We start from the raw sequence: 16,721 nt of genomic DNA, 5'->3' as shown, positions 1-16,721 counted from the left end.
TTTTTTTTCCTTAAACTGTTGCTTTGGATTTTGCTTGAGTCTATGTTTAAACTTGGGTGTTGTATGAAGTTGTTTAGGAACTGTGTGCTCTTTGATTATATTCCTAATTGAGCTTAATTCCTAAGCTCATATTTTAAAAGATTCTTCAGCATATTTTTAATATTTGATCTAGTTTGCTCTTGAGTTCTCTCTGTTCTTCCTGTGCACTGAGAGTCCCTAGTTTGGGAAGTGTTAGAGCTATATATAAGGATATAAGTTTTATTTACATGTATGTATTTTTGTGTATGTGTTTGTGCAGAATAAAATAAAAGGATTCTATGTGCATAACAGTTGTATGTAGCTCTAGCTGCTTATGGTATTTTTAAAACCCCATTAATATTGTTAGTATATCCTTCTCTTTAACATAAAAAGTTTGAGTAGGGATATTTCAGTGCATTATGTTTAGTGTATCATTAAATACTTTCAGCATGAATGAATGCACAGTCATTTAAGGTATTAAAATATTCCCTAATAACTCCTGTAGAGCAGGCTCTATGAGCAAGCATGTTTTAGTTAATAATAGTTTCATATTACTTCTTGACATTTTTATATGTTCCATTTGACTTGCATACTATAGGTTTATTTCAGTGATATTTCAGATTGGGAATACTTTAAGTGACATATGGTATTCTGCCAGATTTGGTTGTGTTTATCTTTTTGCCAGTTTGAAGATCTGAGTGAACCATAATTTTTTTATCAACCTACTCTGAGTTAATACGAATCTTATCTTCAGCCCACTGAAATCTGAAGAAACTCCAGTGGCTGTGATTTCCTAATGCAACCTTTTATAGTTGCTTAATAATCTTAAGTGAGGAGAGAAGCATCATCCCATTTTGAACTTCCCTGTGGTTGTCCACTGGAACTAAATCCTTGCAATGTTCAACATACATGGGGCATGTCTGTTTGACTGTGTTCAGTTTGTGGAGTGGGCATTTGTCTGACAGTTGAGTGGGGAGTTTTTTTCTCTGCAACTGTAATAGATTGTGATATTTTTAGCATTCTGCCTGCATCATATTATATTTAGGAAGTTGGAATTAGAATTTCATCATTTACAGTTTTGTGCTTACTTGTATAGTAGTAATTTGGTGATGAGATACATAGTATAAATATTAATTTGATTAATATTTTATTAGTGTCAGTAACAACATCTTAGTTTTCAAGCATCGGGTCCAAACTTAAGTGTTTGTCTCTTTTTAAATTTTTTTCTGAGAGAAGGTCTTTATTTGTATAGTCATTAAAGAAATTATGCCATCTAGAAGTACATTTTAGTCATATGGATCAGGCAGGTTACCAAAATTGCAGATATTAGTTTAAAAAATAATAGGAAAGACCTAATCTCCAATGCAAAATCAGGGATGGTCCTGGATCACTAAGTGAAATAAATTTCCACTGCTGGTTCGTTTTATTAATTTCTGTTTCATTCATGTAGATTCAAAATGTAGTGTGATAGACTATATAGCTAGTTAAATCCATTGCATATTAGAAGTTTTGATGCATGTAGCTCAGTTACTGAGTTATATAAAAAGCTATGGAATTATGGAAAATTACATAGAACTTAAGACAATCAAAATTTTAATTACTGAGGATTTTTTTTGTTTTTTTTTTTTTTTCTAGGAACTTTTTCTCCAGAAATCTGTTTTATACAGAAATTTGGTGACCACACATATTATCATAAGGCAGAACAGATAAACCCAGTAAGTCCACCAATGGTAATGTCTTCTCTAAGCATATCTAATGATTAATTATTGATAAACCTCTGGGCATCCCCTTGAGGAGGTCTAGTGGCTTCTTGTCACCTATGTAGCACATAGTCTACAGGAATGTATCAAAGTGTCTTATGTGGTATTTCATTAGATTATAACCTTTTAAATTTGATGAACATACCCAGGACAAAGATGAAGAAATTGTGGAGCACAGACTTTTTAATATGTTCCTTTCTGGAGCTGAAGGGTAATCATTTGGGTTGACTGTACTAAAATACACCCTGGGTTACTCATTATGAGATTAGCTGTGATCCAGTGATTGATCAATTGCTTCTTTCAAAAAGAAAGAGCTAATAATTCAAAATGCAGAATAAAAAATCTGCTTGTATGATGATAGGGTAATTATTTTACTCTATGGATAATTCTGCATTCCCTAATCTGCTAATTAGACTACCTTTTAATGTATTTACCATGGTTGGTAGCTAGCCCATAAAGTTCTATTCAGTTGAGCAATTAGTTTTCCACCTGCATATGGCAGGGTCATGAAACAATTAGAGACAAATAGGTTCTCTGCTGTTAACTATGACTGTCAAACTGTCTTTCGCCTGGATTCACCAGTCCAAAGCCTACAGTCTGTGTATCCTTATGCCGGTAAAAGAGAGTTTTTCTAGAAAGAGCTAGACTGCTTCCTAAATGATGAAAGATACATTGAAAAAAGATGTGCTTTCTACTGTAGTGAATGTAGAATGTTTTACAGCTCATTCTAGAATTGCAAATAACTTTGTCTCAACTGACAGTGTGAGAAACAGTGAACAGTGAAAATCCAAAAGATGCTGTTATTTCAAAAATTGTTCTCCATAACTTTATTTTGCTCCTTGCATGTCTGAGGGTTGTCTTGACTGAAGTTCGTAATTGTTTGCTAAGGATGAAGGGAATGAGAGAAGTGCACATTTGCTCTTTCCCGTTCCCCTCTGGGAGATGATCTGACTAGCTGCTTCTTAACCTTAGCCTTTGGCTCCCTGGTTCTCATCAGATTAGCCATTCCCAAATCTAAGGACAAATGCCCAGTCCACTAAAGAAAAAGTCAGAAGGGCAAAGAAACCTAGTACTTTTCACCAAATAGTTTGGGTAATTCTTAGTATTTTTTGTTTTGGTGAAGCCTGTATAGCAAGACACTGGCAACTTGGTCATGCACAGCTTGGGGACATTTTAAAATTTTAAGTTTTTACTGAATTCTGTAAGGAGTGGTCTTGGCCTGTTGTCTTTGATATGTACATGTGTACATTGCACCAATGTGGCTCTTCAACCACTTCAAGTGCCAACATGGAATGTGCTATCATAGAAGCTTTCCTTCTAGTTTGTCCTCAGAAATTATGTATGAATACAGCACATATGAGCACAGCATGTGATGTGATATGATGTTTGTGCAGAGTAAACGGCTGTGAATGTTTTTAGGAAAAGTAACATCTGTTCCAGTTGTTCCACAGAGTCTTAGCTTTCTTTGTACTTCACATGGGTTATGGGAGACTTAGGATATGCAGTCCTGTCTTTGATTCCATCATGTAAAAAATTGTAATTAAGAATTTTCATCTACCAGAGATGCAGTAGACATACATACAGATTTTGTAGGATCCAGGTTCTTTTCAACAAGTCATTTTTCATTATCTGTTAACATGGTATTCTATAGCTTGTTCAGACAGGTGTAATGATTGTAAGTTTGTGCTTTCCCCTTTTTTATACTTTTTTTCTTACATTGTTTGGTGAAGTGCACCAAAAGTTGTTAGGTAACACCTAACAGTTTTTAAGCACTAGTCTTTTTTTTTTGGAAATCATCCAGAGTCCCCTTATATAGTTGTCTGTATAAATAAGTGTTCAAGTGAGAAAAATTACTGAGATTTTGCAGGAATTTTTTCCACCAAAAATGAGGGCAGGATGAAAGGCTGTTCCCAGTACTTCAGTCAGTGGCCAGAAATACAGTTTGTGTAATGCATACAGTTTGAGAAGATCTCTCAACCAGTGACCAATACACACTGATGTCACTTAGAACCTAATTTTTTAGCAGACAAAACAGCATCTTCATCTGAGTTGTAGTGGTGGTTTGCTGATGTTTTAAAGCATCTCTCTGAGCAATGTTAGCCAGTTAGAGAGGTTTAGTAGTTGCTCTGTTATTCTCCTGACCTTGCTTGATCACTGGATAATATTCTGTGTAAATATTCAGGCTGACTCGCCTGGAGGGTCTGTTTAAGCAAAACAAATAACTTCCTGCAAACTATCTCATTGCCATGTTTTGGAATTACATCAGTCAATAATGGTTGCACAACCTAAAGAATCTGTTCTGTTCCAGGGAAACTTTTAGTAGTCCTTGCTACTGGGAATTTCTATGTCCTCCTCTTGAAGCAGTTGTTAAGGTGTTTGTTATTACTGTGTGGCTTGTACCATGTGTAAGCCAAAGAAGCTGTCACTTAGTGTCTACACCAAGGTGTTCTTAGAGTCCTCTAGTGCTGTAAGTGCTGTAATGTTGTCCACTGTAAGTCAATGATTTGTTTAAAATTGCAGCCAGTGTGTGCATAGTCATAGTTCATCGGTGAGAGATCCATTCTGCAGTTCACTTGACTATCTTAATCATTCCTAGTTTGCCTTAGACTATGTATAAATGCTCCTTTTTCCATACTGAGGGAGATCTCTGCAATATTGGCAAAGGTACAAAAAAGAGATCCGAGTTCTTTGTAATAAGGAGTTGGAATTTGGCTCCTGCTGTGACATCAGTGCTCTCCTTACCCACCTGCTCTTTCTGTGTTTGCTTGTGGCAGCCCTGCCACTCAGAGCTGGCTGATGTGCAAATCTTGAAGTTCCTTAAATATGGTATTTGTAGGGATATTGAGAGCAGAATACCAAACATTGCAGTCTTTGGAACAGCACTCTGCCTTATTTAATGAAAAAAAGTTACCAAAAAAAGATTGAAACTGTGAGTTAAAATTAAAATACCTTGTGTTTTGGACCTTTGATGTATAAAACATCTTAAGTTTGAAGCAATCATATCTTTCTTGCAAAGTTTGTTATCCTTGTGGGGAATGTTTTCTTCTATAGTCTTGATTTATTTTTTAACATTTTTGTCGAATAGTACAAATAAAAAAATGTTTAAGCTTTTGTATCTTAGTAGTAATGTATGTAATAATTGGATCTAAGAATTCCATTTCCCAATTAAATTACAGAAGGAAGATGATAAGCCTGCAATAAAACTGAGAAAATAAACAATTACGTACTTACTTACTTGTTAAGTTTTTTTCTTTGTTCAGGTACTTCAAGAGACATACACATCTGACGAGTCTCAGTCCCTACTGAAGTGAGTATAGTATAACACATAGGAATTCCAGTCAGACATAATATAATTAAATAGTCCTGTTATACTTCCATTTGTATGTTATTTTATTCCCAGTGTTCTATTAAGAAACAGTTTTCTTTTTTGCTTAGTGAAGGATCTGTATTTATGCTGGCAGTAGTTCAGTGTCCAATATGGATCAAGCTGTACTTGAATTTATTTTTGTTGATGATACTACCTTAAAGGGATTAAGAACATAACCAACAAGAATAACATAACTTGGGGAAAACAATTCGACAAATAAAAACTTGTAATAATTAATATTAGGCTTTTTGTTCCTGGAAACTTTGGGAAGTTTTCAGTAGAAGATAGATTTAAAACAGAAATATAGATAGAGTTAACAAAGAATAGAAAAGGCCATTTTTTTTTGCTTAGAAAACAAATGTGTAAACATTACTAGCTCCACATAGGAAATCCAGAAGTCTTATTTATTGCATGTCCTTGTAAAGAAAAGTATACCTCTAAAATAACTGCAGCAGTTTCCATAGAGAGCAGCCAACTCAAAGTACTGTAAAAATGTTCCTAATATAAGCAGATTACTATTCTTTAAGATTTTTTTTTTATTGTATTATTATTTAATCCTAGGGGTTGGATAAACCATTCATCACCTACTGAAAATATTTCTAAGCCTCGTTTTTCATTAAACTGTGCAGCAGAAGAACAGCAAAATAAATCTGTAGGTACGTTGCATTTGTACAAATCTAGGAGTTGATCCAGCTGTGGAAAAATCATTTGAGAAAATAATTTGATAAGCTGAAGATGAGTATCCATGTAAGTTTATACAGAATCCAACTATACATGTTTTTTACAACAGTTGTTCAGTTTTTATAGTCGTGGACTGCAAGTTCTGTTTTTGTAAGTATTGTGTTAGGATTGTTTGAAGAAATAACTCTTTTCTCAAGCCAGGAGTATATAACCAGTTTAAAATTCTTTCATTGCTGTGGAATTTTCTGACAAGGGTTACAGGGCCACATGGTGCTTAAATACCTTATAGATGTGTAAGGTAAAAAGGTCATGGAGGGTTCCTACTTGCTTGTTTCTAATATATCCAAGAATTAGAGACATCTGTAAGAAAAGAGAAACAAAAATGCTACTATTCCTCAGGTCTGCATGGCATGTGCTGCTACTTAAGTTGTGTTTCCATTCCTCAGTGTTCCCAAAAGTGCAGGACTAATCCATCTGTTTTGCTGTCTTCCACTTGAGTTTATTTTTGGTAATCCAACAGAAAAACATTCACTTTATTTCTGATTAGGAAATTGCCAGGGAGTCACAGGAATGTTGAAACAAGGTGATGAGATCAGGGGGTTTGGGATCATTGCTATCAAGAGCCAGTAAGTTATTGGATTGTTTTAGCAGTACTGTCTAACTGCACGGTAATTAGAGAGGGCAGAGGCTAGGTCTTGTCATGTAAAATGGGTGGCAATTCCATCTGCTGATAGTCTTTGGAAACACAGGACTCTAAACTACAGTGAAGAAATGTGAGAAAATAGCTCTGGCATGTTATTTGGTGATTAACAGAGCCTAAGCAGAAATTTTATTGTCAGTTCTTCTTAGGGGAACATGACTATAGTAATTTTTAAGGTTTGAAACTTAAGCCTCAATTAGGAAATGATGCCATTTTTTAAAGAGATAATAAGAACTTTCAGAAGTGGAAAGTAAAACTGAAATATTTTTCTATTCTCCTAAATTTAGATATCAAATTGAATGGATTTCAGAGGGATTCAGAAGAAAAGGTAAGCAAGCACATAGCTGTTTAAACTGACATTGAGCACATTGAAAACAACTTTAAAGCTAAGCTTTATTTTCTGTTTTTTCCATAAGAACTGTAGTTGCTAAGCTTGCAGTACACAAGGGTAGAAGCATGGCCATGAAAGTTAAGTGGGAAGGACATCATCATGAGACGGAATCTATAAGGGCTGTTACTTAAGCTGAAATAATGAAGACACTTAGTAGCTTAAAATGTTCCCCACCAATGAAAGCTATGAGACAGGCAGTATATTTGGAAGGTCTCTGAGGAGACAGAGGTTATCTGTAACTGTCCTTTTGTTTGGGAGAGTCTTACCTGTGGTCAGAAATAGGTAGTAGCAGAGTTTCTGCTGTGAAAGACTCTGCTTAATGCAGATGCCAGATCATTATTACCCCCATTGATTTGTATCTGCAAATAAAAAGTTAGGCTTCTATATAAATCAGTTTTACTTGGCATTTTTCAAAGAACCTTATTGAGGTTTATGTCAGGGGAAAAGCAGTTCTTGGTAGAATCCACCAAAGACAGATTTGAGACCAGTATTGATACCCAAACTGGCCAGATAGTAACTTTCTAACTCAGTTGTGAGTATTTGAGTGCAGTCGTCATTTACTGCAGCAGTGGTCACTTGGAGGATCCTTCACTGAGTACTCTGAGCTTTCAGTAAACAGTGTTTATGATACACACCAATCCTGCATTCATTAGCTATCCCTCCTTACTTTATGTATATCTATTATTTCGTTTACATAATTGCACCCCTTATCAGAAGTCCTTGTATGTCTCTTTAGGGTCTTCTTTGGGTGTTTTCAATGTCCCATGTCCTTTTTAGGTGTCTGTTCCTTGACCCCTGTTACTTTTGACTAAACACATTATCATTGTTTTGCATAACTTCTGCTTTGTCAGCCTTGCAGAACTGAGCTGGCATCCTGCTTGTGTTTTGTATGGCTTCTGTTTGCCTAAGTTACCCCCTTTATCTATTTATCCAAGGCTAGGCTGTTCTATTCTATTGTCCTTATCAGAGTAAAATGCTGTTCTTTTCTACTGTCCTTATTGGTCATATCTTCCAGCAAATACAAGTGATGACAGGGTAAAATATTCCATCTCAGAACAAAGGGAAAAAAATGAAGTCTCTAAGGATATTCTTTTCTGAAAAATATACAGCTATTAATAAGAAAACTATAAGTTTATTAAATGAAACTTTCTCATTGTACAGGGTTAGTCCCATAGAACAAACTCTAAATGCCTTGAAACAGATGAAAATGCCTGTTATTAATAGCCTCTGGAGAAGAGGCAGACTGAATGCACTGGGAGTATCTCCAGAGAAGATATTTTAGGAGCCTGGAGTAACAAGGCTGGAAATAGTCACTACAGTGTATTTTACTTTTTGGATATTGTCTGATGTTTGCACTAGCAAGGTCTGAGTCCTGCAGAAGGATCTTTAGTGAGATAAACCAATGACCATCACAGGCTTCCATGTATTGATTTGAAGCAAGGTCAGAACAGACACCTTGACAACCACCAGGTAGTCACTGAATAGCTTAGTTTTGTGTATCCCTGAAAATATAATATATTATCATCTGTGCATAGCATTCTGACACCTCACAATTAGTCTTGCTGAGTTTTCTTGTTTTTGATGATGTAGCAGCACTGATATCTGTTGTGGTTGGTCTGTCAATAGTGGGGCCAATACTGTTCAATGTCTTCATTAGTGGCCTGGAAAATGGAACACACAGTACCCTCAGCAAGTTCAGAGATGGTACTGGGAGAAATGACTGATAGACCAGACAGTTGTGTTGCCATTCATAGGAACCTGAACAGATGGGAAAACTGGGAGGAGAGAAATCTCATGAAATTCATCAAGGGGAAATGTGAAGTTCTGCATTTGGGGAGAAATAACCTCAGGCACTAGTAAGCTGGGGACTAGCTGACAGAAAAATTGCTCTGCCAGAGAAGGACTTTGGAATCCTGGTGGACCCTCTACTCTGCTCTTGTGAGACTGCACCTGGACTACTGTGTCTGGAGTTTTGTGAACATGTCACATTTAAGGGTTGAATTTCAGTTGACTTTGGGGATTTTATAATCTTGCAAAATTTCATGCCCTCTTCAACAAATGCATTGAACTTTTTTCTTGGGAAATTTGTAATACATATACATGCTGTTTTTACCATACTTCTTCAAGTTGAGAAAGTTATCGCCAGTGAAGTTTTTTTTTTTTTTTAACCCAGATGTTTAAAGTCTGGATGAATTAAAGAAGTGGTATAAAACTAAAGTGTAATTCAATAAAGCAAAGTAAGAAGTAATCATTACTTAGAAACAATTTTATGTACATGTAAAAGATAGGAAACATCTGGTGGGGGAATAATTTTTCAAGAAAGAAACAAGGATTTATACTAGCTTGCAAACCTTAATGCAGTTAGATTTATGCCCTTACTACTTTATTGTGTGTGAGCTTTATTTAAATCATGTCACATGTCACATGTGGTTAAAGGTATCTTGCATTGCTTGGTATTGCCACTTGCTGGCAGCAAGACTCCAAAAATGCATTGAAAGAGATTTTCTTAGATCTAGTACTACTAAGTACAAGCACTATTATATACAAATGTTATATAGAAAAGCGTGGTTTAGGTCTCTGGAGGCATCATATTTTTTTCTTTTCTGCGGAGCATTTAAAACAGGGATAAGGGAATAATGAGAACAGCAATTTCTTCATGTAAGAACGGGTGCTTCTGTTGAATGTAGCTTAAAGTGATAAGAAAAACAGCAGTACTACTTTTCCAAGAATAGTTATGATTTTGTGCTCTGTACTCAGTGTGGAAACCACACCATGCAAACTTCTCAAAATCCTAAGGTTTTGAACTGAAGTGTGTGAGACACAAATCCTCCATATCTGTATTGGATCCACATAAGCACATAATCAAAATGTTATTGTAAATATATTTACTTTCATTATTTTTGTGACAGAAATCTTTAATTACTTTATTTTAAAGCCTTATAACACCCTCAGGTTATTTGCCATTGCCATTGGTAATGACATCATATCTTTACTAAATAGACTAAAACAGATTTAGTCTCTTTTGCCCTGGATTTTCACTGCTATAGAAGTCAACAGCTGAAGCTGAAACTTCTTTTGAAACTGAGATCTCAGTCTAACTCTTGTTAGTATATTGTATGAAGGAAGGCTTTGAGTCTTCTAGATTTTGCAAAAGTTCATAATAAAATGTACCCACATATATAGAAAGAGAGATGACTTCTAAAGTGAATTTTAGTTAAATGCTTTTAAGAAAGAGTTGCTCCATTCTTTTTTGTAAACTTTTTATATTTCATTTTTAGATATTACGAAAATTAAATAATAAAGATTGCTGTCCAGAAATAAGTCTCTGTCTACATGCTCCTGGGGAAGACATAATAACAGTTCGAGAGGAACAGATACCAGAAGATACATTTCCAAATGCTTTAGATAATTGCTACAGAACCTGCGTGACCATTATTGACACAGATAACACAGTAAAAGAGCATTGCCTTAATAATGATGCAGATCTTTCACTGTCATCCCCAGGGAAGATTTTCATGGATGTATTCACTGAACAGAATATAGAGATTAGTGAAGTTGACATCAGTGATTTGTTGAGACACCCTAGTGATTCTGAGAGTCTTAAAGTTAAAAACCCATTGCCTGACAAGTTAGAGTGTCAGGGTCATGCCTGTTCCGTCGATCCATCAGCAGCTGAGAGCAATGATGCCCTGCCAGTAGAGCTTGTGGCGCCTCTGAATGCCTTGTCAGGATCAATGGTACAAGCTGCCACTCCTGTAGTGCCAAATGAGAGACAGCTCAACGCCAAGGAAGAGCAGTTAAATTCAGAAACCAGTGTTCTGCAGGTAGATGATGACTGTACTCAAATAACAAACATGATGGAGCCTCAACTAGCTACAATTCAGGTGGAAGAAATAAATGCCTTCACAGGATCTAACTTGCAGAGCACAACAAATGAGCAAGTATAACCACAGTTTAATTAATATTTGAAATTTTATGTTTATCATAAAGTATTATATATAGTAGCCAAATTACTTGAAGATGGGAATCTTAGGAAAGAATAAACTAGCATCATTAATTTGCATGTTTAAGTAATTTCAGTTGTTTTTGTTTTAAAAGTTCAGTACTGTATTTCCAGTTGGATGTATCCATGTTAGGAAAATAGCTAAACTTACTGGGATGGAAAATCCTAGTAAAGTTAATTTATTGACTAATGTGAAAATCTAGAATCAGCCTGAGAATTTCAAAAAATCCTAGACTGCCTGTACATCTTCTGTGTCTCATGTTCTCTCCAAAACACCTTTCTGTTATTTCACTGTAGCATACCAGTATATACCAGCCAATTCCATCTCCAGGTTCCTACTGCATCCTGTTCATTTTATGATCCAGGCAGTAGTGTGCTGTTTTCATTTGTCATAGTTCTCACTACTGTAAATGCAAGTATTACAAAGTAGATTACAGCTATGTCTTTCCTATAGACTAGGAAGATTATTCATTGGGGTTTTTTTGCACGTGTATTTAGAAGTGTATTTATTGTGCATAGTTCTGCCTATGCAAGAGATACTGAAGAAACTGAGGCATGTGTTTATATTCCTGTCTTTCCCTGAAGAAAGTGGTATGTATGGATACAACATGTGATCCTTCTTGTTGCTTCTTGTGCTGTGAAGGTGTTCTGTAACATGTCATTTCTATTCAGTAATACCAATACAAAAATATGGGTTGGAGTGTGAAAGGAAAGCCATGTTTAGATTATAAACAGGGTGAGAGAAGGACAGATAGGAGATAGATTTATGCTGCAGAGTATATTAAACATCTCTTGTAAACCTGCAGCCTGATTCTCTGCTCTGTATTGTATTCGAATAATAACCTGGAGCTGAAAAATCAATGATCAGTCATGTAAAGCTGGCTATTTAAGGAAGTTATACAACCCACAATGGCATAAAGCGTCCAAAAACTCTTGAATTAATTCTGTCTTTTCCTAGTAGTATTAACTGAATGTATCAGCATGTAAATGTGGCACATTAAGTGTGCCACAAAGATGTCTAATTTCAAGGTGCTGAAAAGTCTGTAGGCCAATTGTCTCAGCTTTGTCTTTACAAAGCTCTTTCAGTGACATACTGATTTCTGAAATTTGTATCACAGCTGTGTGAAGATTAATGTATAGATTTACTCAAAATTGCAGTTAAAATTGAGAAGCAGAGTCTTGTGGAAATGGAGATCTCTACTCTTTTGTCAAACAACAATCAACTTTATCTTTTCTTTGTGTCTTTATCTGGTGTTCTTAAAGGCAGAAGGTAAGGAGGCAAATTACTAAGAAAAACTCAGTTATTTTGGTAGTAACTGTTGAATTGTAACAGTATACTGTTTAACATGGTCTTTTCTCACCCTTCTTTCTTCAGAGTATTCTTGTGGTGAAACAAGTATCCAAAAGAAGAGAGTCTGAACTGACTTGTAGATGCAATCAGGATGCTGGATATCCCAGATATTTTAGTATATGGTCTTTTATAAAGCAAGCGTGTTTTTTTCTTTCTTTGAAATGTTTCCTTCTCCTTCTCTAACCCTGCTCCCATTGCAGATGTGGATCCATGGAAAGTACAGCTATGATAGTTTTCTAAGCTAATATATTTGATTTTCCCCAGCTGCCATACAACTGTTAAGGTTGGGAAAGACCTTTGGGATCCTCAAGTCCAATTGTCCAACCATGAACCACTGTGTTTACCACTAAGCCGTGTCCCCAAGTGCCACATCCACCTGTCTTTTGAACATTTCCAGGGATAGTGATTGCACCACTTCCCTAGTCAGCCTGTTCCAGTGCCTGGCCACACTTCTAGTGAAAAAAGTTTTCCTCATACTCAATCTAAGCCTTCTCTGGCACAAGTACAAGCCACTTTCCCTTGTCCTATTGCTTTTTACCTTGAAGAAGAGACTAGCCCTCACCTCACTACAAACTCTTTTCAGGTAGTTGTAGAGAGCAATAAAGGCACTATTGAGAATCTTTTTCCTCAGGCTAAACAACCCCAGATCCCATGTTAACATGCATTGTCTCTTCGAAGTGGCCTCCCCAGAGGGACCACTTCTAAGAAGGCAATTCCCTTCTTTAGAACCCTGTCTGCTAAACATACAGATTAAAAAAATAAATCAGTGCATTCTTCATTTGTGTTTGTATCGCAAGAAAGGATTAACCAGTTCTCCTGCATAATTGTGAAAGATTTTCTATGCATGTGTGCTAAGTGTGTGTCCTAAAAGCTTTCAGCATTACTCAAGTGTGTAATAAACAAATGAGTACCCAGGTTTCAGGAGTTTGAGTGATACATAGCAGCATGTCACAGTCACATAGCTAAAACAGTGAATAAACTCAAGCAACTCCAATTAACTACCACTAGTTAATTAATGACACGTGGCGAGCTGTCTTTAGGGTGGGATTAGAATTAAGTCTCTGGTATACATGAATCATTTAGGTTGCCCTTTGCACAACCTGGGATGAGCTGAATCTCTATCATCTCAAAGCAGCTCTTCCTCTTTACAAGTGGTGGGGTAATGAGGATGCCTAGTGTCATCTACATGCCTGACTTTTAGAAGGTTGAAGGTAAGTGAAGTGAATCTCAGCTGTAGTGGCTGTAGCTCAGGGATGGTATATCTTTAGAAATAACTGCTCAACTGGGAGTTACTGAACTTCAGGTGAAACATGGATCTCACATAATGTAAATTTTTAGGCTTCTGCAGCAGTGAGATCGTATGGGCTATCTTAAGACATCTCAAGCATCATCTTATTTTTTAGGACAGGAGCTCATGTCATAGGAAACTGAAATTAATCTGTTGTCATTTCAAATGTCCAATCAAATAACTTTCAGATAGAACAAATTTTGTTTGTTCTGTTATCAGCCCTAGATTTATATTTTTTAAGTTGTGATTCTGAGTAGCCTAATTTTCTTGGTTAATTCTGCCAGGAACATATTGCATGGCATACTACTTCAGATTGCCTCTCCTGTGGCAGCCTCTGTCTTTCATACCTGTAGAATTCCAGTTATTCAGTTAAGCAATCCCTCAATTCTCTGTGGGCATACAATTTTAAAAAGTGTGTTCTTGGAGCTCTTTTATATATAGCCTTTGTTTTAACTTCATGCCTACCAGTTGCTTCTAATATTTCTTTTTTTGTCACAGCCTGTGGGTGGTCAGCAGAGAGAGGAAGAAGTAATGTCAGATTACTTGGATCCTACCTTTAGTGAAAAACAAACTGGTGAGGGACATTCATGTTCAGTGGAGCCTGCAGCATGTGCAGAAACAGCCCAAACAACATCAAGGTAAATGAGACCTCCTTGGGAAAGCACAGAGATTGTTTCCTCTCATCACCAAATACTAGAAGAAACAGCAGGAATGGCTCACAGTGGCAGTATAAAAAGAAACAAAGCGAAGCATTTTGAGTATGAGAAATTTATGCATAATAATTCTTACATTATTTTTATATATTAATGTAATAGATACAATGCATGTGGAGTACTAATTTGTCATGTGAATGACTGTAAATGATCGAAGATTTCCACCCTTTAAAGACCTAGGAGTTAGTTTCTCTCCTGATTTACTCTTTATTCAGTTCTACTAAGTTAGTCTGCTTTTAGAGTTCCTTTTTGAAATCAAATGTATTCATATTCTTATCTCTACTGTAAGCATTGATTTATATAGAGAATATTTTTGTTGATTCTAAACAAATCTCTTATCAGTAAAATTCATAAATCTACTTCTGAAGACAAGCAGGATCTAGAAACCATCATATGGCAAGAAATAATTCTGAATGAGTATGCAGAAGCTAATCAGAGGAGAAGGAGCAAGAGAATTGACAACAAACGGAGTAAGATACTCTATGTCTTTATAATGTAGATTATTATTTGCACAACTATACTGAATCAAATATAATTCATAATTTTTCCAATATATTGTGGCATGGTTTTCTTTTAAAAATATGGTATAAACATGCATTTTAATAATTAAAGTTACTGATAATTTCCCTTTGTCTGTAAACCCTTATATTAGTAACCCAACAGTTAACTTGTTTGCATAACAATTATGAGATGTTTTTCAGAATGCAATTTTTATTAGTGTTTTGTATTAAAAAAATATGGTATGTCTTGAAAAGGAGAAGAGAATTGTTTTTTTGCAGAGTGAAAAGGTAGATCTTGAGCTACATTTGTTTATCCTTCTGCCATTTAGCGTTCTGTGTGCAAAATCATAGTCAGAGCAGTGCCATCTTCAAGAATTGACCTATACAAAACAATTTATTCTATTTTGAATGCCTGCTGTTGTTACCCTATCTACAGGAATATAGGGCCTTTACTACCACAGAGCACTCTTTTGAAGTATTTTTATTTGCAATAAGCTTTGTTAGAGAGACAGATTGCTATTTTTCATCCTTTGAAGGTACATGCAAAGAAGTTCTTGACCTTGCAAGGAATTTTGTGGGAGAATAAAGAATTTCCTCACTTAAGTGTTCACTCCAGCACCTTTAAGATTAGGTCTTATCTGTTGGATTGTTTTGTTTTTGTTTGTGGGTTTTTTTTGTTGTTGTTGTTTAAGTCCACTCAGGGTTTTTTCCATTTACCTACAATAATTTAACATCTTACAAAGTTTGTAAGTATTTGAATTGCAACAGCTATGTAATAGATCTTAAAAAACATGAAGTCCACCTCCAGTTAACTGGATTTAATTATCTTTTGCAGGATTTAATTCTCTTTTGCAGGATTTTAATTTTATCACAGTGGAAGCACCATTTTGATAAGATTTAAAGTTGAATGACTCACTGCTCATCTATTTCAAATCAACTTACTAGTTTCCATTCAATAACCAAGTTACTGATTCTTTGGCATGGTTTCTGCACGAAAGAGATGCACTACCTATAGAGGTAGCTTCGTGGTAAACCATTGTAGCAAGCTTACCTCCCTTTCACATCAGACTTTTCAAGAGCCCATGAGTCATCTTAGTTTGGTAATTCAAAAAATTAAAAACCGCCTAAATAATAAGTTTCAGTTTGGGTCTGCAAGTGTCACTTGCTCTGCACAAGGTCAGCCACACAGAAAGCTCTAGGGAAGGCAAGTGGAAGTAAAGGGAAATAGATCCCTTCAAGGAAGATTTTAATGAGGTAAAGTGTAACATAAAATTGCACATGATTCTGTTTATATCTGTGCAGTTTAATCCCTCCTGAACTGCTTGACTGGTTTAGACCAGCTTTGACTAGTGACTCTTTGTCTTAAATGATTGACGTCTTACAAGGCTGGACAGCGGAGAGGGACTTTGTGCTCAGCTGAGGGAAACCCCTATGTATTAGATTCTAAAAATCTACTCAGAGTCAAGAATTTAAGAATGTTTGGAATTAGTCCAAGCTCACAGTGTATTGCAATGCACAAAACATCAGGCTGTGTGAGTTACAGCTCTAGAACAACTATGGGTTTTAAGGTCTCTTTCTGGTGATGCCAAATTGATTTTTGCTTTTTTTTCTTTTATGTATTTTCTTTATTCTTTACACATATATTTGTAACTCTGTAGCCCATTATTGTATTTGTAGTTAGTCCCACTACTTTTCCCTGCCTTTTTTCTACCATGATAGGCAGAAAAACAAAACACAGTCCAAAGGCTCCAAGCTGGGGGTCTAAGGCCCCTGTCCTATCTTGGTTCTTCTTGGGAGCCAAGGTTGAAACCAGCTCTTTGAGACACATTTTCGTAAACAAAGTTTAGTTCCAATCTGAGGTGGAAGGATTCAGAAAAGGATTGAACTGGGGGGGAAGTACCTCACAATTTATGTCTCTAATTGAGGATTTTTGTCAGTTATGTTAATTT

The 16,721-nt window shown here is 35.9% G+C and overlaps 1 protein-coding gene across 6 annotated transcripts in view; it reads left to right on the top strand.

The window, feature by feature from the left end:
* The window catches only part of ANKRD31 (ankyrin repeat domain 31), a 64,493-nt gene that overhangs the window by 2,471 nt on the left and 45,301 nt on the right, over positions 1-16,721 (top strand). For 5 of the 6 annotated variants that reach the window (XR_008428511.1, XM_053931685.1, XM_053931684.1 and 2 more), the window contains 7 exons: positions 1,654-1,733; positions 5,039-5,085; positions 5,707-5,801; positions 6,814-6,854; positions 10,196-10,858; positions 14,058-14,197; positions 14,615-14,742. Coding sequence is in view for 5 of the 6 variants with exons in the window: in XM_053931685.1 (XP_053787660.1) it covers positions 1,654-1,733; positions 5,039-5,085; positions 5,707-5,801; positions 6,814-6,854; positions 10,196-10,858; positions 14,058-14,197; positions 14,615-14,742 (1,194 nt within the window). In the remaining variant the exon portion in view is untranslated. Of the gene's footprint in view, positions 1-1,653; positions 1,734-4,566; positions 4,708-5,038; positions 5,086-5,706; positions 5,802-6,813; positions 6,855-10,195; positions 10,859-14,057; positions 14,198-14,614; positions 14,743-16,721 lie in introns of those variants that run through there. The other variant, XM_053931686.1, reaches the window with a different exon arrangement.

Source organism: Vidua chalybeata, chromosome Z (genome assembly GCF_026979565.1).
Source record: "Vidua chalybeata isolate OUT-0048 chromosome Z, bVidCha1 merged haplotype, whole genome shotgun sequence".
In the NCBI taxonomy this organism is placed as follows: domain Eukaryota; kingdom Metazoa; phylum Chordata; class Aves; order Passeriformes; family Viduidae; genus Vidua; species Vidua chalybeata.
This window is presented reverse-complemented; position numbering and strand designations above follow the sequence as displayed.